The sequence below is a fragment of the Populus trichocarpa genome, chromosome 10 (assembly GCF_000002775.5).
Source record: "Populus trichocarpa isolate Nisqually-1 chromosome 10, P.trichocarpa_v4.1, whole genome shotgun sequence".
NCBI classification, from domain to species: Eukaryota; Viridiplantae; Streptophyta; class Magnoliopsida; order Malpighiales; family Salicaceae; genus Populus; species Populus trichocarpa.
The window spans coordinates 7,219,990-7,242,418 of NC_037294.2; the positions used below are offsets into that span (position 1 = coordinate 7,219,990).

The following is a 22,429-nucleotide window of genomic DNA, read 5'->3' on the forward strand; positions in this document are numbered from 1 at the left end:
TTAGTCTCTGTATGTTGTCTTTGTCATTAGTTTGATGGTTTAGTTGTCTATTCCTAGATAGACCAAATACAATTTACCTCAAATATTCTTTATCTAAATTATATTTTAGAAAAACTAATATGAAAATTACTTAAAATACCCTTATTTAGAATGATGTTAAAGTAAGAACCATGAAATGTATTTTGGATTGAATTTTTAATTTATTTTAGGTCCAAATCCAATAAATTAAATTTGTTTTATCATAAAGATTTTTAAATAATGGGCCAGACTTGTTGAAATTTTAATGTCTAGATGCTAAATTATTGCCATCAAATATGTAACATCAACAAATTCATTACCTTATTAATTGACAATTGTTTTTAAGTTGCAACACTTATATAATTATTAAATGGCGAATTAGTTAATGGAATAACAAATCTCTTATTTTTTTTATTAAAGATTAAAAAAAAACATAATCAATCAACAAAGATTTAAAAATTAAATTTTAATTAAAATTAAATGTCAACAAAAAAATAAATGTTTTTTAAAAACAGCCAGCATAATCAATAAAAATTAGCAAAAACATTTTTTTAATTATTATTGTTATATTTTTGATTCTACATCCAGTCGTGGAACGCGTGGCCAAGCAAGAGCCTTCACATTCTTAGATATGGTTTAAAATCTTATCCAAAAAAAAGTTTGGGTAATCGTATTAGCCTTTTTATTATTTGATTAATTTAGATCAATTATTTTATTAAAAATAACAACTTTTTTTTTTAATTTTAATTATTGATTCGATAAAAATCTAGTAGGAAAAATTTCTGTGGAGTTAATATAAAATGCAATCCAAATCAAATTCCGAATCTCAAATTTATTAGATCAATCCACTAAGCGGGGTCGGTTTAACAACAATGCACTAAACTCGCCCAAGGAAAAGATTATTTGGATGCTTTCCTTCTTCCCTGTGCTTGTTTCTCTCTTTCTTCATGTCAGAATCGCAGAAAAATATTCTGTTCGATCGATATAAAAGGTATATATAACCAGAGCAAACTGAGACACAACTAACGTTTGAGGTATGGATCTTCTTCTAAACCTCGTTTCTTGTCTTGTTGTTCCCATTTGTTTCTTAATTCTCTGATACATAATAATTTCTCAGCAGACTCATGGAACTCTAAATAATCATGCTTGGTTATGTTTTGCTATGAATACAATTCTCTAGTCTTAAAGAATTGAATTGAATTGAATTTTGAGTTCAAAACACTGTTTTCTTGGTATGATTTGCAAAATGATCAAAATATTTTTCATTTTGGAATTGTACCATATCATGGATGAGGATGAATCTGACATGCATCTTTGTATTCGTTGGATTTTAGCCGCTCTTTGTAAGTACACACTTCAATCTCTCTGCCAAAACATGACTCAGACAGACAGCAAATGTGAGCATATCACCGTTCACACTGTTACTCAGACTTCTCCATGTCCTATACTCTCATGTGTAGAGAAAGCACCTAAATATGCTCATGTTTCACTTATACCAGTTGCTGATTCAGATCAAAGCTCATGCAATCAACCATCAGCATCCGGGGTCTTGCAAGATGTACACATAGTAAGATTATTGAAACTCTCCTTCCATGTACAAATGGTCTTTTCATTATTGCTATATTCTTCTTGTATATTACATAATCTTCAAAGTTGTTGCAGTATTTGCTGTTTCCTAGAACTAGATTATGCTGGAGTTCTTTATATTGGACAACTTGATGATTTGGTTATTTTATTAGTCGCCACTGTTGATGGAGGATTTTCTTGAACTTGCTAGAGAAAACACAGAGAAGGATCTTGAAACATGTGGGGTTCTTGGTGCTTTCCTTGTAAGAATCATGTTTTTGTTCATACTCTCTGCAACTGAAATGCTTTCTTTTTTTAAAAAAAAAAAAACTTATCGCATTTAGTCTTTAGGCATTTTAACAAATGTTAATGATTGCTTTTGGTTTGCACATCACATATTTGGTCTTATTCTAATTGGGTTCTAAATGAACTCCTTTAATTTATAAATTTTTCTGTTGTTCCTCTCCTTGCTATTTTCAAAGAATTGCTACCTCTTTCCAATTGCATAATCTCACGTAAAAATCTGCACTCAATATCTATTTCATTTATGGTGTAACAGCCCCAACTCCCCCCAACCACTTTTGCTGGGGTATAATCCACCACTTTTATCATGTATGCATGCTGTTATAGAGATCTTGACTAGCTGGTTGTGTTCTTCCAATTTTTCCACTAATTAAACTCCTTTCTGTGCTGGTTGTCATTGTGCTACAGCTGGTGCTCATGTTCATAATTCCACTCATCCATTTTCTTGCTGTTTTTGATAGTCTGTTTTCATAATCTTTGGGATTACTGGTCACTAGTAATCACGCTTTGCATTGTTTCCAATCATTGATGCTATACTGGTCTGAGATGTGGAGATTAATTTGAGGTGATGATTTCATATTGAATCTCGTTTCTATGCTATCCTCATGAAATCAGGAGCATGGAACCTATTACGTCACCACTCTAATAATACCAAAACAAGATTCAACTTCCTCTTCTGTGAGCTCCTGGAGCCTTTTTACTCTTTTTAATTGGGTTCAAGATGTCATTTGATGTGATGTTTATATGGCCTAATTTCTTAACCAATAACATTGACGACAGTGCGAGGCTTTAAAAGAGGAAGAGTTTTTTGCCATACAGAATGAACGTTCTCTTTTTCCTGTTGGGTGGATTCATGTATGTTTATTTTCCTGTATTTGTTTTTTCACCTTGTAATCTCAAATATTTCTTCATGAACATGGTATTATAAGTTATATAAATTTTAAATTTTTCTTAAAACTAAAAGTATAATGTTCTGTTTTCAGACACATCCTTCTCAAAGCTGTTTCATGTCATCAATTGACCTACATACTCACTTTTCATATCAGGTAATTGACTGACCTGCAGATCTGTTAGTATAGGTTGAGTAGTTTTCATTCTTGTTCCTGTGATTGAGCTGCACAGATTCAACTGATCCTTGTCAAGCTATCATTTTTAAGATTGGCAAGGTCAATATTCTGTTTTGTCACAATTAAAGGCCTTAATTTTCTTACACTAGCACCTTTAGATTTGACCCTAAGTAATGGAATATACCCAATTGATGAATATATGCTTGGAATCTCTAGCTTTGGTTCTTGGCTGACAAGCACAGGACCTGTACTTCCCCCCTCTCCCCTATTTGGGGGAATCAGAACTATTGAGCTGAACATCCATTGGGCCTGGTACCTAATTGTTACTATTAGTTCTCATCTAGTTTTTCTCTGTTTTCCTTGCATGCCGATGAGGTTAAAATTAAAATTTGACTAATTTAGTTGTTTCTGTATGCTTTCAGGCAATGGTACCTGAGGCATTTGCCATTGTCATGGCTCCAACTGATCAGTCAAGGTGTGTAATTCATTCACTGCACTATATGATTAGCCTCTGTCACTATTCAGGGCCATTTTTGTTGTCCAATTCTTTTTAAATGGCTTTTTTTTTAAGCCTCCACAGATATTCTCTATTAACACCCTCTATTTTCCTCATAGAATTTATGAACAATCAGTCCATGTTACTGTAGACATTAGTATCTGTTACATAAGGTTAATTTGTCTTTGCTGACTTTATTTCACCAAAGATCCCTGGCACAAGTGTCATCAACTCATTCCTTTCTCACCAACCTTCCACCTTGACAAACGCTTATTTTCTGTTTTGCATTTATTCTCTAATTGCTACATAAACTATGAATCTTGTATTTCTAAATTTACTTTCGGATCTTCAAGTTGAGCACTTTGAAGGTAAAACAATAGGAAACAAGGCATTGATTATCTGTTTGCTAATTCATGTACCAGTCCATTTCAAATCACGAATCAGTACAATTCAATTTCACCTAGTGATTCAGTTAATTTTCTAACAAACTATGATTATGTTTAGAAAGTTTAAAGAGAAAAAGCTACCGAGGTATCAAAGTATGAACAAGGCACATAAGATCAGCCATGTCATTTGCAGAAATAAAAAATATTTCCCTGTAACAGAAGAAATATTGGCATGATAAAATATTACAATCCTTTAATGTTTAACAACGTTTACTCCAGCAAAACCTAGATGCTTAAAAGGTAAACAAAACAAAAGCAGATGGTTCTATATATCCATGTGGAGCGGATCACATTTAGTTCCATGCACCACTTAATTTTGGAATGCAGGAGCTATGGAATATTCAGGTTATCTGACCCAGGTGGGATGAGTGTTCTGAAAGAGTGTGAAGAGTCAGGGTTTCATCCTCATGGAGAACCGGCAGATGGGAGCCCCATTTACGAGCACTGCGCCAATGTATTCACAAATACTAATCTGAGGTTTGAAATCTTTGACTTACGCTGATCTATCTTATTGGTCTCCAACTGCATGTGCATGTCGGCACAGATCCAGGGTTCAAGTTAACACTAATATGACCCTAGCCACTACTTGCAGCAAATATGGGTTGAGGTATTGAGACATGATACCGGGGAATGCAGATATATATATGAATTGAATCAGCGCTTTCCTTTTTAAGTATATGTAGATGTTAATGTTTGTGGTTTCTGGCTGTCATAATAATGAGTTCATGACTGTTCATGAAGTCAAGAGATGAATGCTTCCTCTTTAATATGTGTATCTTGATCAGATTATGCCCAGTGTTTTCCTGATTTTATTGACCTGCAGAATATGAACATATATTTTTTACTGGATGACAAGACTCATGCCACCTTCAATGGGGGTGTCTTATTCCAAACTGTGTATAAACTTATAAAGCGTTCAATCACAAATTACATGTTGGTATTTTGTTTGCTGAATTGTTTTTATACCTTCGGCTCTTAGGTTCAGACACACAGGCAGACCCATGTACTAGATTTAAAGAGAGAGTAAGAGCATTGAGATGGTTAAACTCAGGAGTGTTAATTCATATTAACATGTCATATTCAGGATGTATCAAGTTACTGATGTCTTCGAGCATGAGTTGTATAGTTAGTGTTAAATTTTCAAAGATTAATTTATCATTAAATTTTAATCAGCATATTAAGCAAGGTAGCACAACACAATTCACGGTGAGTCAGTGACCACTTTTAATAAACAGTTCATGTCAAATTGATATAATTATGGAAATCAAATTTCTCATAAAAATAATTGTTTTGATAGGGGCTCAAGAAACTTTTGCTAATAATGTTGGCTTCCGCATCTAGCAGTAATGTTTTCGAAACCCCCATTACATTGGACAGTCTACTTGTTTGTGGTTATGGCTATTAACAGAGATGAACACTTGCTCAACAGAAGGATTCATGTAATCATGTAAGAGAGATGCCAATAATGGAGCACAATCTCTCTTAACAAACTAGCTATGTCTTGAGTAGTGAGCAGGTGTTGATTAAGTATTAACATAACTCCTAAAAAATCCAAAGTCTAATCAACTTCAACTTTACAAACCTCTAGATTTAGAAACTAGTCTAAAAAGGATGAATGTTCCTGCTGAGATCGCTAACGTTAGTGAAAAAACCAAAGATATCCTGCCGGTATGGCAAATATGATTTTTGTTTATCCCCATCCTTGATCGCTCTGTTCCTCAGGTAATGCAGTTCGTGTGCTGACGACGACGAAGACGACGACGACGAAGACACCCTTTTACTGCTCTGCTCTTTTCTCTTCACAACCACCACATCCTTCTTCTTCGTCTTCTTCTCAGTACCTATCTTTTCGGAAGTAGCAGCTGTTGTTGTTGAAAGATGTTTAGAAGTAGAATCTTCATGATTTAAGAAGACGAAGGCATCCTTTCCATCACTGTTACTTCGAAGAACAAATTCTCGAAACCTCCTTAGCTTCGAGAACCCCGTGGAGTTGCTCTTCCTGCATGTCTGTTGATCCGGCAAGGCTTTGCTACCCCCTGTCCACACGCAGCACGGTCCCTCAGCTTCTTTGCGTTCTTCCACGAACATGAACGGACCTCCTCCTCCTGCTGCTGCTGCTTTATCATCATCAATGAACAGGGGACCGCCATCTCGGTTGAATAAAGGGAAAATGGGCCTGATCTGGCCGTTTTGGAATATATCATCAGCTGATATCAGCGATCCCGATGGGTTTGTGCATAAGAAACTAAACTCTTCTTCTTCTTCTTCTTCTTCTTCTTCTTGATCTCGCACTACTGGTGGTGGATGTGGATTCTTGTCGTAAGAAAACAGCTCATTTTCTGCAGACTCGGTTGCTGCAGTAATGGAGCGTTCATTAACCTTCGGACTCACCTGCATTGCTCAACCACTCGGAAAAATTCAATTATCTCTCTAGGAATTCAATTTCTTGTTCGAAAGAGAAAGAGGTTGGCCCGTACTTTAATCTTTCAATAAATAAATAGAGGTAGGTAGATGGAGCCAGTTTTATTTATTGACCAAGACTAAAATGAAAAGGCGCGTAAGAAGCCGAGTGCCGCTTTGTTCTGTGGGTATCCCGAAATATCGTTAGTACTTTCGATCCATCGACTATTCTTGGAGTTTACCTGTGTCCCCCGCAAGTAAGCGTGTTTGTTGACTTCTTACAATTTTTTTTAAGAACCTTTCACCACTTTCCAATCTAGTCCAAATTACTAGAAGTACCAAATTATTGACCAACGTTTCGTCACTTTTTTTAATAAAAAAATTAATTTACTGGCTTTTTGTCAATTGTAAAAAGTTGATATGTATTTAATAAAATAAATTTAGAATTATATTATGAAAAACAAATAATGTATTGGCTTTTTGTCAATTGTAAAAAATTGAAAGTTGATGTGTGTTTAATAAAATAAATCTAGAATTATAATATGAAGAATAAATAATGACTTTTTGTTAATTGTGAAAAGTTGATGTATGTTTAATAAAAATAAATCTAGAAAAACAAATAATACACTGGTTTTTTGTCAATTGTTAAAAGTTGATGTGTGTTTAATAAAATAAATCTAGAATTATAATATGAAAAAAAAGTATTGTACTGACTTTTTGTTAATTGAGAAAAGTTGATGTGTGTTTAATAAAATAAATCTAAAATTATAATATGAAAAAAAAGTAATGTACTTGCTTTTTGTCAATTGTGAAAAGTTGATGTGTGTTTAATAAAATAAATCTAGAATTATAATACGAAGAACAAATAATGTACTGTTTTTTTGTCAATTGCGAAAAGTTGATCTATGTTTAATAAAATAAATCTAGAAAAACAAATGATGCACTGGTTTTTTGTCAATTGCAAAAAGTTGATATGTATTTAATAAAATAAATCTAAAATTATAATTGTCAATTGCGAAAAGTTGATGTGTATTTAATAAAATAAATCTAGAATTATAATATGAAAAAAAGTAATGTACTGGCTTTTTGTTAATTGCAAAAAGTTGATGTGTATTTAATAAAATAAATCTAGAATTATAATATGAAAAAAAAAATAATGTACTGGCTTTTTGTTAATTGTGAAAAGTTGATGTGTGTTTAATAAAATAAATCTAGAATTATAATATGAAAAAAAATATACTGGCTTTTTGTCAATTGCAAAAAATTGACATGTGTTTAATAAAATAAATCTAGAATTATAATATGAGAAAATAAATATCAAAAGAAGTTTTTAACATTAATTAAAAACTATGTCACGAAGTTAAGAGATAAATATAAATGAAGATATATGATCTCGTGTCACGAGAAGCTCTTTAAATTTTTTTTATTTAATTACATGAAATTTTTTTTTGTTAAAAAAGTAATAATTTAAATTATATTGAAACATTTTTTTTTAATTATAACTCCTTATTTTCTTATAAATATATTGTTTCTAACAAAAAAAATATAGCTTTTTGAGCTATGTTATTAACTAAATAAAAATTGAAAGCAATTAAATAAATATATATAAAAAATTGAATCATTTGAAATAAGGATAAAAAGGCACTCATTCATATTATTAATGCAATTTCTCTGTTGTTTTTTAATATTTATTTATCAACATAATTGTTTTATAAATAAAACCTCATCAGAACTATAAAAAAGCAAGTTTCAATAAAAATATAAAAAATTTATGCTTTGATAATTTTAGCACTCTTTAATGTTTTTGTTAAATTGAGTGGTTGATGTGTTGTTTGTATAGGCAAACGAGGTGTCGTTTACTATTCCACATTTCGGCTACCGAAAAGTCAAGGCTTGACTCTTAGGGTCCAAAAAACTCATTTTCAATATTTTTTTCACTTGAAGACATCCAAGAAAGATCGTATAGACTTTAATAAACTCATTTTTTTAACATTAAATCACCTATTAATCCATCAAACAATAAAAATTAACCCGAATCAAAAAGAATTTTTGAAGCCTAGTCTATTTATTCTAGCAAGATGAAAGATTAAAAACATCTAAATAGTACTTTTCTCGTCATACAGAACCCAATTATATTAATCCATCAAACAATAAAAACCAAAATTGCCTTTTTTATAGCCAAAAAGTGGCCAGCTGACAACTTAATCTCTCCTTTCCTATTTTTCAGTAACTTTTCTTATCATCTCTCAAACTCATAGACTAAAAATAAAAAAAATAAAGTTTTGAACAAAAACTAAAAATTATAAAAAACAAAGGACCAAAATTTTAAAAAAGCGCACCTCATGAACTATTAATAAAAAGAAAAAAAATATGCTTTTTATGTCAAATTTGATCCCTGAAATTTTAATTACTTTTAAACAATAAAATTGAATTTTATTATACCAAATTGAGTAGCAACATAATGTCATTATATCCTTTTCAAGACCACGAGAACTTCATAGCAAGCTAATAAAAATAAATTATCATCCTCAAATCCTAGTAAATGCAATGTATATGGATGAAATTAAAAAAATAGAGATAAAAATAGAAAATGTTTTACAAAAATAAATAAATAAAAAGAAAACATTGTTTCAATCCATAGTATTTTCTTCCATAATCTATGTGAAATCAATATCTTATTTAGTTTTTTTTTTTAAAATATAATTATAGTTTTGTTTCCATTAATAACAATCTCTTTGTTTCTTTCTTATTAGCACATTGTTGAATCATCTCCAATTTAGGGATTTTGCTTCCCTAAATGATATTATTACCATAGTTGTTAAATCTAGCTTGAACTAATGAGTTGGTTTTGAAATTTGGTGACTCAAAACCTGACTTGGGGTCCGGGTTTAACTTGAACCTGAAAAGATAATGACACGGTGTGTCATCACCTAAAATTTACCCCTTGTAAAAACAAAGAATTTGCATTAACAAATTTATAGGTAAAATTTGGCAGATTTTTGAAGAAAAAAACAACTATTAAAAGATAATTAAAAAAAAGTGAAAAACACAATTAGGGATAAAATTAGACAAATAATGAATTTTCAAAAAGCAATGACTGGACAGAACAATTACAAAAGGCTAAGGATAATCTTGAGGGACAATTAGAGGTTTAATTGAAAAGAAAATTGAATATAAAAGGTTGAAATTGGTAGAATTGTATGAATTAAAAGACTAGGGACCAAAATAAAAAATGTGGAAAAGTTTGATGGTCGTGTTAATTCAATCAATGGCTTTATTGAAGAAGAAATTGAAATTTAGAGTTAATTTAACAAAGAAAAAAGAATTAAAGGATCAAAGATTAAAATAAAAAGGCATTAAAAGTAAAAGGGTTCTTTTTGTTCGAACAAGGATGTAATTGAAAAGAAATTTAAAACTAAAAGTCAATTTGGCTAAAATTACAAATTAAAGGACCAAGAATTACACTGTAAGATGTGTAAAAATATGGGGACCAAATCAAGTTGGAACATGAGTGAAATTGAAAAAAAAAAAAAAACTTAAAGGAAAAGGTTCGATTGTGAGCTGAATTGAACATGTGCATAAACCAAGGATTAAAATAAAAAAAGGCTTTAAAGTTCCAAGTCTAAATTAGACTATTTAAAACGGTGTCGTTTATTTTCAATCCAAAACCCTAAATTAACCCAAGACAATAATGACATCGCTCAATTTAAAAAATAAATAGTGAGTTTCATAAGAAATGATGTTTCAATAAGGAAGAAGAAGAAAGAAACGATGTTATTTTAGATAGTACTATTCAGTGTCTTCTTTTCCTACCCAACCAGTTCACAAGAGTCAATCTTACCTAGTACCACTCTTCATGCCTTCTTTATGCCCTTTATCCCTCAGCAATCAAGACAAATAACATACCTAACCCTCCCATTAAAACACTCTTTGTAATCCCAAGCTAGAATCTTGCAATTTTCAACCCCAAATTGGTTATAACAACAACAACAAAACAATCATTGTCCCTACCATTCAAAAACTATAGACATATGAGCTCGCCACTTTACTAGCCTAGGATTTAGGCAAAAAGAAATAAAAATTTTAAAGAATGATTGTGATGGCTTCTTAAAGATTAAGGGTGTTGATCTTGCCAGCAAAAAGACCCAAAGATTTCTATTTTTAGCTATAAAAAGGATCCCCAAAACCCTTTCCGAACTAGGAATAATAGGGTAGAAGAGTGGAAAGAATAGAAAAAAAGAAAGGGAAATAAATAAAGAGAGAGAGAAACAGAGAGAAATATAGAAAATAAGAAAGAAAGAAAAAAAAGAAACAATAAAGGAGGAAATGGTGGTGGAATAATAGGAAAAAAAGAAGAAGAAAGAAGAAACTTTTGAATATGAGACCTACATCTTCTTCTACAAGGGTAGCCTAGCCATAAAATCCCTTCTAGCCTTCAATGAGACAACCATGAACTCTAAAAAAATACCTAGAAGGGCTGAGTAATAGTTTGCACACCACAACAACATTTCCAGGTGTCAAAACTAGTCCTGGTTTTGACATAAGCAAAAACTAAAAGTAGTGGAGAACTCCTTTGGGTTAAGGATTTTCTGAGCATACTCTGATCAAGTCGGAGGAGTTCTATGTAAACCCCATGGTTAAAATTCTATGAAAAGATTTCCTTGTGAGAAGATATTGTCTAAATTGAGTCTTCCAATCATCATCCTCTGTTAATATTTGTATGATTACCTTTGCATATATTTTCTCTTTTGTGCTAGTTTTTTCTAGTACTTTAAACCGCACATCATGAGATACTTTAAACCCTTAGTTTGTTTGCTAATCGTCTCCGATTTATGGGGGATTATGGTCAGGTACCCCACTCCATGTTTATTGTTATCCCTAGCAATTTGTTTAGTGGTCAAGGTACTTTCCTCAATGCCCTCAACAACCTTAAGTAATCCAAGGTTCTCTAGTGGACGGGCATCAACCCCCTAGTCCTTAGCTTGATCCTAATTGATCCTGACCCCCTATAAAACCTTTAATTTCTGGTGTTCCTGGTCTAAATGTAAAGTTATTAATGCAAGCTATATGTTTCCCTTTCATCGGATCCTATCTCTACAAAGAATGCTACGTATGTGTAGATTACTTTAAGATGAATCCTTTTAAACTTCATTTCACGCTAAGTTAGCACGCTCCATGCCAAGACCAAACACTCCACGTGATTACTTTCCACCAATAATACACTCATGTCAGAACATCTTAGGAAAATGTCGTAGAGAGAAGTTTTAGAGAGTGAAACTTCAAATGTTAAATAAAATGTCTTAGAGAGAAGTTTTAGAGATATCCTTTTTTTTTTCCTTACATGGAGAAAAAATAGGTATATTTTTTAAGTTTCCACAGTAAAAATACCATAAAGACTTGAAAGGTTACTGATGAAACATGATTTATCATTATTTTTAGAAAAATACTTTTTAATTGGCCCAAACCTATTTTAACTATAACCCAGGCCCTGAAGGGACTTTGAAAACATGATTTGAACCTAAATCGTGGTCATGGGCCTAGGCACCAGGCACACACCAACATCTGTGGACTTGGATGTAACACTTGAGCTCAGTCGCTAGGTGTATGACCAACACCCTATAAGCTCAGGTAACACACCCGAGCCCAAGTGCTAGCCTACGCCTAGCGCCCATATAGGCTTTAGCATGACATTCGATCCTAGGCGCTGAGTGTATGCTCAACACACCATGGCCTTAGACCTCGCACCTGAACCTAAGCACGTTGCCAAACATTCTTGGGCCCAACGCGTGTTCTAACTCCTGTTAGACCTGAGTTTGTGACATGAACCCAACACTTTTCTCCTTAAAAGTTTTTTTTATCAAATACTTATTCTTTTTTCCTAGACCCTACTCAATGTGCACCCGTCTTTAGGTGTATAAGAGTCTTTCTATGACTTGCCAAATTTTCATCTCATTAATACAATGTAAATGATATTTGTTCATAATTAATGTTTGTGTTATAAATATTTATTTATCATTAATACTACAAGGATAAAATGATTTCCTCAAGCAAAAAGACAAGGTGCACAAGGCATAAATACTGCACGAATCATCCAAGTAAAAAATTTAAATTTTCATTCTCAAACATATATATATATATATCATCTTCTTACAAAGCATTAATTTTATACCAAAAGAAGAACAAACAATTTTATTCTTAGAATTTAATGCTCTTTAGCATATTCATTACACTTTTCCTCTACAAATATATTAACTTAAGCATTTGATTTTCTCCAAATCCATCCAAATAAGACTCTTTTTTTTTTTTGTAGGTATCGAGAGCCTTTCATAAAGAGATATCTTATTTTACTATAGAGAGTGGATTTAATTGAATAAACAATTAATTAATCTATAATCCAACCACTAAAGAACCCTATTCCTAAACATCCTAGATTTTAGAATATCATTAAGTGACATCCTCATATTACACGTCAAATTAATAAAATTATATTTTTTCAAACAATTTTAATAACTGTTATTCATAAATTAATTGTTTTGAACATGTACCTTCTCTAAAATAAAAATTTAAGAAATTAATTGCAAGGATAAGTCTCTTTAATCATTGGATGTAGCCTTTAGAGTTACCAAGAATATGAAAAACATATCCTATCATACATACATACATACATACATACATACCAAGAATATGAAAAACATATCCTATCATAATAATATTATTTTTATTAATTTAAATTAATCCGAAAACTCGTTATTTATTTTGATCCAGACTGCCTTAAAATATCAAACCTTATTTCACAATTTCAGTGAGGAAAGAAAAAAGAAAAAAAAGAAAAAAAAGGGGTTTCATGGGATGTAACTGAAAAGTTAGCAAGATTTTCATAGAGATGAACAAAGAAATGAATAGAAGCAGCGAGAAATTATGCAGTGCAGAGGAAGAAGAAAAGGCTTCTGTATTCTTTTCTTATTCACAGTTTACTAACACCATTACATTTCTTTTATATCAACTATGATTAGAAGCTTGTTTACGTAATCTAACCAACAGTAACAGATTTTCTTAACTGTCTAACAATAGTAACAACTTTCTAACCATTTTATTCTCTATTCTTTATTCTCTAGACATGTGGCAGAAGTAGAGCCTTTGATATCTTGACATTCCCCCTCAATCATATGCTTGGAGGAACCAAGCATAAGATTGAAACAGTGATGTCGAAATAAAGGATTGGAAAGACCTTTAGTTAGGATATCAGCAAACTGATCAGATGATCATCAGTTTCAACACCTTCAAGATCAGAATCTGCATCATATCGATTTGGACACTTTCTTGAGCCATCAACAAATCCTAAAATACCATGACTCTCAAGGAGAATTTACATCTAAAAGTGTCATATGAGATAATTTGTATCATCAAGCTTGACTGTCACAACAGTAGAAACCGTAGAAAGCAAACAGGTAATAGGAGATTGAACAATCTGAAGTTGAGAAGTAGTCACTAGTTTTAGAGTGCAAGAGATAGAAAAGAAGAGAATCAAAGATTGAGAAGGAAGAATCTTGCAGGAAGTTGAAGATTTGAAGAAGAATTTTTCAGTTTGATAATATATCAAACAGATAATAGACAGATTGATTATTATGAAAGAATTGTTTGGATAAGGAGATAATAATGCCAGAAACATAGATTAGCAAGATATTAGAAGCAAAGGATCACAAGATCACAAGATATTAAGAATTCTAAACTCTGATACCATGAAAAGTTAGCAAGATTTTCACAAAGATGAATAGAGAAATGAATAGAAGCAGAGAGAAATTCTGCAGTGTAGAGGAAGAAGAAAAGACTTCTGCATTCTTTTCTTATTCACAGTTTACTAATACCATTACATTTCTTTTATATCAACTATGATTAGAAGCTTGTTTACGTAATCTAACCAACAGTAATAGATTTTTTTAACTGTCTAACAATATTAACAACTTTCTAATCATTTTATTCTCTATTCTTTATTCTCTAGACATGTGATAGAAGTAGGGCATTTGATATCTTGACAATAACTATTTTGAGACCCATAATCGCTTCATCATTTGGGCCAACCCTATTTAATTATGCGCGGTAACCCGAGACTCAAGGAAAGAGATTTATGTACAAAAATATATATACTATATTAAAAAACAAATAAAGAAAGAGTGGTGGTTAGAAAATAGAATTAACGGAAATCGTGCCTCCAAGTGCCTGAAAGAGGAGAGAGAGAGGGAGCGCAATCATATGAAAGACAAGATAAGAGCAATAAAAATCATCTGTCTTAGAAAGGCCTTTTACGCTTTTCATGGGATCGATCAACGCATTCTGCAAATCAATCTTGATTACTCTCTCTCTCACACACATTTCCAGGTTCTTCTTCTTGTTTTGTCCCTATTTGATTCGTAAACATCTTCGCTTGGTCTTCTTGGGTTTAGGATAGATTGATAGATAGATTCCTTGTTTGACTGTGCTTAACTTGGGATGATCAGCAAGCACATTTTCAAGATTTCTTATGTGTAGCCTATAAGGGCATCTTCAGATTTTGATTAGCAAATTGAGAAAATAATAGTCTTGGGTTAATGAGATTGCCTTTCTTCGCATGCATGCATGCATGGGTGGAAATTAATAACAAGAAAGAACTTGTTTGATTACCATAGAAAATCTTATAGAATATTTTGTGAAAGCATTTGAGAGAAACCTAAAATTCCATTAGGAAAGAGGGGAGAGAAAAGAAAATTATATATATATATATATATATATATATATATAGAGAGAGAGAGAGAGAGAGAGAGAGAGGAAAAATTCATTATAAGTAGGAAGATTAGGAAAATGTCGAACTCGGTGGGGGAGTCGCCGCCGGGTTCTTCATCGAATGAGCTGCTTCCTTTGCCAGTTAGAACAAATTCCACCTCCAGTTCAGGCTCTTTACCTCCAGTTCCTGTTGGCGAAGAATCATTATGTTGAAAGGTAAGCTGATTACTTGTTTTGATGTCAGAGAAGTAAGCTGAAGATTGTTTGAAGACACAGTAGGCTGTAGCGAGAAGAATGAAGGAATGGAAGAAATTCTGTTAAAACAGTTAAAGAAGCAGTTAAGACAGTTATGGCAGTTATAGTCAGTTATTTCTGTTTCTTTCTGTTACAACCGTTTCTTACATTTGTAAGAATCGTAGCCCTTCATTAATGGATGGATGAGATGATCCTGATTCCTAAGATAATGGAATCAGTTACATGCAAAGTGTATAAAAGCAGAGTTGCTGCATAAATGAAAACTATGAAAATTCTTCTCAATCTTCTCTGCAAAACGAGAATACAATTCTCTTCTAAATACTGTCAAGAAAACAAACATGGTATCAGAGCTTGAAAACTGATTCCTAAGAGGGGCGTAAGCTGTGAAAAACAGATTGATTAAACTGTTAATTACTCAAAAATGGTAGGATCAAGCTCTAATGGAGGAGATTTAAGAACTCCACAGTTCAATGGCACAAACTACGATTTTTAGGCTGTAAAGATGGAGACAATCCTCATAGCATTCGATCTATGGGACGTAATAGAAGCTGGAATACAATCTCATCAATCACCTGAGGTTGCAATTGGATCAGGCGATGAAGAGAGTGAAGCTGAGCAAACTACATTGCTAACATCCACTACATCCAGAGAAGATAAAATCAAGAATGCAAAGGCATTAAGCCTAATACAAGGAGCATTAACAGATGACCTTTTCCCACGCATAAGAAATGAGAAGACTGCAAAAGGAGCTTGGGACATCTTGAGCAGAGAATTCAGAGGAGACAAAAAGGTTAGAGCAGTAAAACTTCAAGCTGTGAGAGCTGACTTTGAATACTTGAGAATGTCAGAAAATGAAAGCCTAGATGGATATCTAGCTAAATTCTTTGCAACGGTGAATAACCTGAAATCATTAGGAGAAGATGTATCAGAAAACAGAATTGTGCAGAAACTGCTAATGAGTCTAAGCAGAAGATATAAGTCCATTGTGTCAATCATTGAGGAGACACGAGATCTTGATGTTCTGAGAGCAGAAGAAGTCATTGCTTCTGTTAAAGTCTATGATAAGAGGGAGGACCTACATGATGATAGGGATAAGCTAACAGGAACAGAGAAAGCCTTTAGCAGCTTAAAGGTTGGAAACAATCAAGCCTACAGCTCACACAAGGTTTTTCATGGCAGACCTTCTCAAAGATGGCAACCACAAGACAGGAAGGGATCAAATTCATTTCCAAACAGAAACTTAAACACCTACAACAATTCTAACTGGAACAGCACTGCTTGGGGAAGTAGTCAAGCGAGTGTAAAGCCAATGTGTCAAGTTTGCCAAAAGCAACATTTTGGCTTGTGCAGACACAAAGGAAAACCAAGATGTGGAAGATGCAATCGGTTTGGCCACATTGAAAAAGATTGTGAAAGTCACAGTCACAAACAACTAGCAAATTATGCAAAAGAAGAGAGAGTATCCACTGGAACAATGTTCTATGCTTGCCACTCTGCAAGTCTGCAAGAAAGAAAGGTATGGTTTGTGGATAGTGCCTGCAACAACCACATGACCTCTAAAGAATCTGAACTAATCAACATCGATAGATCAGTGACCTGCAAAGTAAAGATGGGCTCAGGAGATCTTGTGCAAGCAACTGGAAAAGGCACATTGGTTGTGGAAACTCAGCATGGAAAAAGATATATAAAAGAGGTACTGCTTGTTCCCGGATTGGATGAAAATTTATTGAGTGTAGGCCAGATGATGGAGCATGGTTATTATATCCTCTTTGGAGGTAACAAAGAAGTGATATTTGATGATGAAAGCCTCAACAATGTTATTGCAATAGTGACCATGGAAGGAAATCGATGCTTTCCACTTTCACTTGAATCCATCACACCTGCAGCAAGGAAAGCTTCTGTGACTGAGGACTCTTGGATGTGGCATAAAAGACTGGGACACTTGAATTTTTCCATCATGAAGAAGATGCAACAGAAAGAGCTGGTATGTGGACTTCCTGTTCTGACAGAAGTTGAAGATGTGTGTGCAGGCTGTGCATCAGGCAAGCATCACAGGGAGAAATTCGACAAAGAGCAAGCGTGGAGAGCAAGCTATCCACTGGAATTAATCCACACTGATCTGTGTGGACCAATGCAGAATGAATCTGTGGGAGGGAACAGGTACTTCATCACATTCATTGACGATTACTCAAGAATGTGCTGGGTATACTTCCTTAGAAACAAATCTGGTGCACTCAATGTGTTCAAAAAATTTAAAGCATTCGTAGAGCTGCAAAGTGGATATAAATTGAAGAAGCTGAGAAGTGACAGAGGTGGAGAATATACCTCAAGTGAGTTTGAAGAATTCTGTGCATTACAAGGAATGGAGAGGCAGCTGACAGTTGCATACTCCCCTCAACAAAATGGAGTTGCAGAGAGGAGAAACAGAACAATTTGTGAAATGGCAAGGTCCATGCTGATGGAGAAAGAAATGCCAGTAATCTTCTGGGCAGAAGCTGTGAATACAGCTGTGTATATTCAGAACAGATGTTATACAACATCAGTCAGTGAAAAGACTCCATTTGAAGCCTTTACAGGAAGAAAGTCAGGAGTCAAGCATCTAAAAGTGTTCGGCTGCTTGTGCTACACTCACATCCCATCATCACTAAGGCAGAAATGGGATAACAAAACTGGAAAGGGAGTGTTTGTTGGATATGGTAGCTGTGAGAAGGGGTATAGAATATATGATCTGAAAACTGAGAAGATTGTTCTCTCAAGAAGTGTGATTTTCAGTGAAGATAGAGCATGGAATTGGGAAAGAAATGTGATGAACCAAAACCACTTGTCTCTCAATATTGAAGGAGGTGAAGTTGAAGGTGGAAATTCTGTAGAAAACCTTGCTGCAGCTCAACCCGATAATATTGAACACTGCCATCAAAATTCTACAGCTGGAGAGTTAGCTGAGAATATTGACAGTGATAACAGTCAACAATCTTCACCTAGCTCTACTCCAGTAAAATTGAAAACCTTGCAAGATATATATGCAAGGTGTCACATGTGCATCATAGAACCTGAGAACTATCAAGAAGCTTTTGGAGATAAAGCTTGGCAGGAGGCTATGAAGGAAGAATTGGAAGTGATAGAGAAGAACAATACTTGGGAATTGGTGGAGAGACCGATTGATAAACCTGTGATAGGAGTGAAATGGGTGTACAAAACTAAGCTTCATCTTGATGGAACAGTACAGAAACACAAGGCGCCTTGTAGCCAAAGGATATGCACAGAAATCCGGGATTGATTACAATGAAACCTTTGCACCAGTAGCAAGGCTGGACACAATCCGGACACTCATTGCACTTGCAGCACAGAAGGGATGGAAGTTGTTTCAGTTGGATGTGAAGTCAGCATTCCTAAATGGTGTCCTCAAAGAAGAAGTATATGTTGAGCAGCCTGAAGGGTTTGAAGTCAAGAATGCAGGACACAAAGTCTACAAACTTAAGAAGGCCTTGTATGGATTAAAGCAGGCACCGAGGGCCTGGTATAGTGAGATTGATGCATACCTCTCCATGTGCAAATTCAAAAGGAGCACAAGTGAGGCCACTCTGTATACAAGGTCAGAACTGGAAGGAAACTTAATCATTGTCTCAATCTATGTTGATGACATTGTTTACACTGGTAGCAGTGAAAGGCTGCTTAGTGAATTTAAAAGAGAAATGATGCAGAGGTATGAGATGTCTGATCTTGGGCTCCTTCATCATTTTCTTGGCATGGGAATACTGCAAACCGATCAAGGGGTATTCATTCATCAAAGCAAGTATGCCAAATCCTTGCTTAGCAAGTTTGGACTTGAAGACTGCAAACCAGTCTCTATCCCTTTGGCCACTGGTGAGAAATTGAAGAAGGTGGATGGGAGTGAGTTGGCTGATGAAGGACTTTATAGAAGAATAGTAGGGAGTTTACTATATTTGACAGCAACAAGACCTGATCTAATGTATGCTGCAAGCTTATTATCACGGTTCATGACTGGACCTACCAAGATTCACATGGGAGCTGCAAAAAGAGTCCTAAGATATGTGCAAGGAACTCTCAGCTATGGGATTGAATTCGTAAGGGATCAATCAGCAACTCTTATTGGATTTTGTGATGTAGATTGGGCAGGAAGTGAAGATGATAGCAGGAGCACTTCGGGCTATGCATTCAGCTTTGGAAGTGGAGTATTCTCCTGGTCCTCTGTGAAACAGAACACAGTGGCATTATCAACTGCAGAAGCTGAGTATGTCTCAGCATCTGAAGCAACTGCTCAGGCCATTTGGTTACGGTTTGTGCTTGATGATTTTGGTGAAATGCAAGCTGAGGCAACACCTTTATGGTGTGATAACATGTCAGCAATTTCAATGGCCAGAAATCCTGTTTTTCATCAAAGAACTAGACACATAAACAGAAAGTATCATTTCATAAGAGAGGCTCTGCAAGAGGGAGTGATAAATATGCAATTCTGCAGAAGTGAAGAACAACTTGCAGACATCTTCACAAAAGCATTGCCTAAAGATAGATTCAAGCAACTAAGGCTGAAGCTTGGAGTTAAACCAGTAAACAGCTTAGGAGAGGCTGTTGAAAGGTAAGCTGATTACTTGTTTTGATGTCAGAGAAGTAAGCTGAAGATTGTTTGAAGACACAGTAGGCTGTAGCGAGAAGAATGAAGGAATGGAAGAAATTCTGTTAAAACAGTTAAAGAAGCAGTTATGGCAGTTATGGCAGTTATAGTCAGTTATTTCTGTTTCTTTCTGTTACAACCGTTTCTTATATTTGTAAGAATCGTAGCCCTTCATTAATGGATGGATGAGATGATCCTGATTCCTAAGATAATGGAATCAGTTACATGCAAAGTGTATAAAAGCAGAGTTGCTGCATAAATGAAAACTATGAAAATTCTTCTCAATCTTCTCTGCAAAACGAGAATACAATTCTCTTCTAAATACTGTCAAGAAAACAAACACATTAGTCGTCAATGATGACTCGTCAGCTTCGCTATCACCTTCTACTAATGGTGATTCCCCACCAACACCTATACCATCCTCGCCTCCACAGGCCACTTCGAACTCTCTGTTGCAAGTTGAATCTTGAGAGAACCGATTAGAAGGAAACTCAAGTGATTAGCTAGGATGACCGGAGTTCTACCTACTAACATGAGAACATTTTGAATGATAGAAGAATTTGGAATGAAAAGAGATAAGAAGAGTCAGGGAGAGAGAGAGAGAGCGAGAGAAGAAAAACACGTTGATTGTATTATATTCTTGTTAACCTTCTGTTACATGCATGCCTACAGATATAGCCACGAAAGTAATTCTAGAATGGCCACACACGAGGCTCTTGCTAAATCATACTAACAGAAATATAACAGAAATGACAACTAGTAACTAATAGAAATAACAACAGTAATTAAAGCCAGCTAGACATTGTAAAATCTTATTTAAACGGTGCGTATACGCTGAAAGAGAGTGCCAAAACGTCGTCGTTGTCTCAGTATTCTTTTGATTTGAATCTCTTTATCTTTTCCCCCCTACTGTTCTTCCCGCTTGTAACAATACTTCCCCCTTTTAAAAATGTTCCTTGTCCTCAAGGAACAAATCTGGGTATCTCAGGCGAAGATCCTCAGCAAATTCCCAGGTGGCCTCAGATGGTGACAGGGTTTTCCAGTGAATCAAGACCTGCGTTGCCGCTTGATTGTGATGTCTAACCATTCTTCTGTCAAGAATGGCTTGGGGTTGCAGCCCAGGCTCTGGGTGTGGAACAGGTCAGTCATCATACACAATCTTATGCCCCACATGTTGCTTTAATTGGGACACATGAAACACTGGGTGTACTGCACTTGAACTGGGAAGACTTAACCGATAGGCTACGACCCCTATGCGTTCCATGATTTGATAAGGACCATAGTACTTGGCAGCCAGCTTGTGTGAGGCTCTCCTACTCACCGTCTGCTGTCTGTATGGTTGTAATTTTAGATAAACTCAGTCTCCTACCATGAAGATGCGCTCACTGCGTTTCTTGTTGGCTAGTTGAACCATACGGTGTTGGGCGAGCTTGAGGTTGGATTTAATAGTCTTGAGCATGTCTTCACGTAGTGTTAATTGTTTATCAACAACATCGACATTAGAATCCTTAGGGAAGTAGGGTATGTGAATTGGGGGAATTTGGCCATATAGAACTTCAAAAGGAGTGGTTTTGAGAGAGGAGTGATAGTTGGTGTTGTACCACCATTCGGCTAAGGGCAGCCATTTGGACCATTGATCTGGTGTCTTGTTGGTCATGCACCTTAAGTATTGTTCCAAGCATCTATTCACCACTTCGGTTTGGCCATCAGTCTGAGGGTGGTAAGCTGTCGAATGTAACAATTGGACTCCTTGATAGGTGAACAGATCCTTCCAAAACCTGCTTAAAAACACAGGATCTCTGTCACTAACTATAGAGGCTGGCAACCCGTGTAGCTTGTAGATGTTGTTCATGAAGGCATCTGCTACTGTGGTTGCTGTATAAGGGTGGGAAAGGGCAATGAAATGTGCGTATTTGCTGAACCGATCCACCACGACTAACACCACATTTTTCCCCTTGGAAAGCGGTAGCCCTTCAATGAAGTCCATACTGATATCCACAAATGGTGCCAGGGGTATAGGGAGAGGTTGCAGCAAGCCAGGTGTGAGGACATTCTCACTTTTGTTTTTCTGGCAAATGTGACACTCCCTTACATATGCTCGCACATGTTTCTGTTGTTTCCTCCAATAGAATAGTGATCCCACCCGTTTGGCCGTAACAGTAATGCCAGAGTGTCCTCCTATGGCAGAATCATGATAGAGTGAGATGAGTTGGCCTTATAGAGTAGGATCATTTCCCACCACTAGTTTACCCTTCCTGTATAGATGCCCATTCGCCCATGCATAAAGTGGGTGGGAATTAGGATCTTGTTGCAGCTGAGTGATGAGTTCTACTAGATTGTTATCTGTCGTCCAAGAGGCCTGAACTGCTGCTAGTAATTTGGTCGAAATGGTGGAGAGTGTAAGGGAGAATACTTCACCACTGGTGCATCGAGACAGAGCATCAGCAACAATATTTTCTTTCCCTTTCCTGTACTCGATATCATAATC

The 22,429-nt window shown here is 35.0% G+C and overlaps 2 protein-coding genes across 7 annotated transcripts; one reads left to right on the forward strand and one right to left on the reverse strand.

The window, feature by feature from the left end:
- Window positions 1–724: 724 nt before the first annotated feature.
- On the forward strand, window positions 725–4,745 carry LOC7492397 (AMSH-like ubiquitin thioesterase 2). 6 transcript variants are annotated; one of them, XM_024610354.2, is made up of 9 exons: window positions 726–1,052; window positions 1,353–1,585; window positions 1,758–1,847; window positions 2,503–2,565; window positions 2,668–2,742; window positions 2,871–2,933; window positions 3,377–3,429; window positions 4,224–4,373; window positions 4,489–4,745. In XM_024610354.2, the coding sequence occupies exons 2-9, from the start codon at window positions 1,394–1,396 to the stop codon at window positions 4,508–4,510; spliced, it is 708 nt and encodes a 235-aa protein (XP_024466122.2). In that variant the 5' UTR covers window positions 726–1,052; window positions 1,353–1,393; the 3' UTR covers window positions 4,511–4,745. The 6 variants fall into 6 exon arrangements, with proteins under 6 accessions (XP_052312277.1, XP_024466122.2, XP_024466125.1 ...); XM_024610356.2 differs by having other exon boundaries at window positions 732–1,052; window positions 1,353–1,415; window positions 1,518–1,585; window positions 4,224–4,745; XM_052456317.1 differs by lacking the exon at window positions 1,758–1,847 and having other exon boundaries at window positions 725–1,052.
- Window positions 4,746–5,142: 397 nt separating this feature from the next.
- Window positions 5,143–6,395, reverse strand: LOC7460781 (uncharacterized). Its single transcript, XM_052456316.1, has one exon. It carries the CDS (start codon window positions 6,291–6,293, stop codon window positions 5,499–5,501), a length of 795 nt encoding a protein of 264 aa, XP_052312276.1. The 5' UTR covers window positions 6,294–6,395; the 3' UTR covers window positions 5,143–5,498.
- Window positions 6,396–22,429: the final 16,034 nt, after the last annotated feature.

Coding starts and splice junctions, on each gene's coding strand:
- LOC7460781 (XM_052456316.1), bottom strand. CDS start 6,293: ATGCAGGTGAGTCCGAAGGTTAATGAACGCTCCATTACTGCAGCAACC.
- LOC7492397 (XM_002315657.4), top strand. CDS start 1,394: ATGACTCAGACAGACAGCAAATGTGAGCATATCACCGTTCACACTGTT. Junction 2,566..2,667: donor AAGATTCAACTTCCTCTTCT/GTGAGCTCCTGG, acceptor CATTGACGACAG/TGCGAGGCTTTAAAAGAGGA. Junction 3,430..4,223: donor GCTCCAACTGATCAGTCAAG/GTGTGTAATTCA, acceptor TTTGGAATGCAG/GAGCTATGGAATATTCAGGT.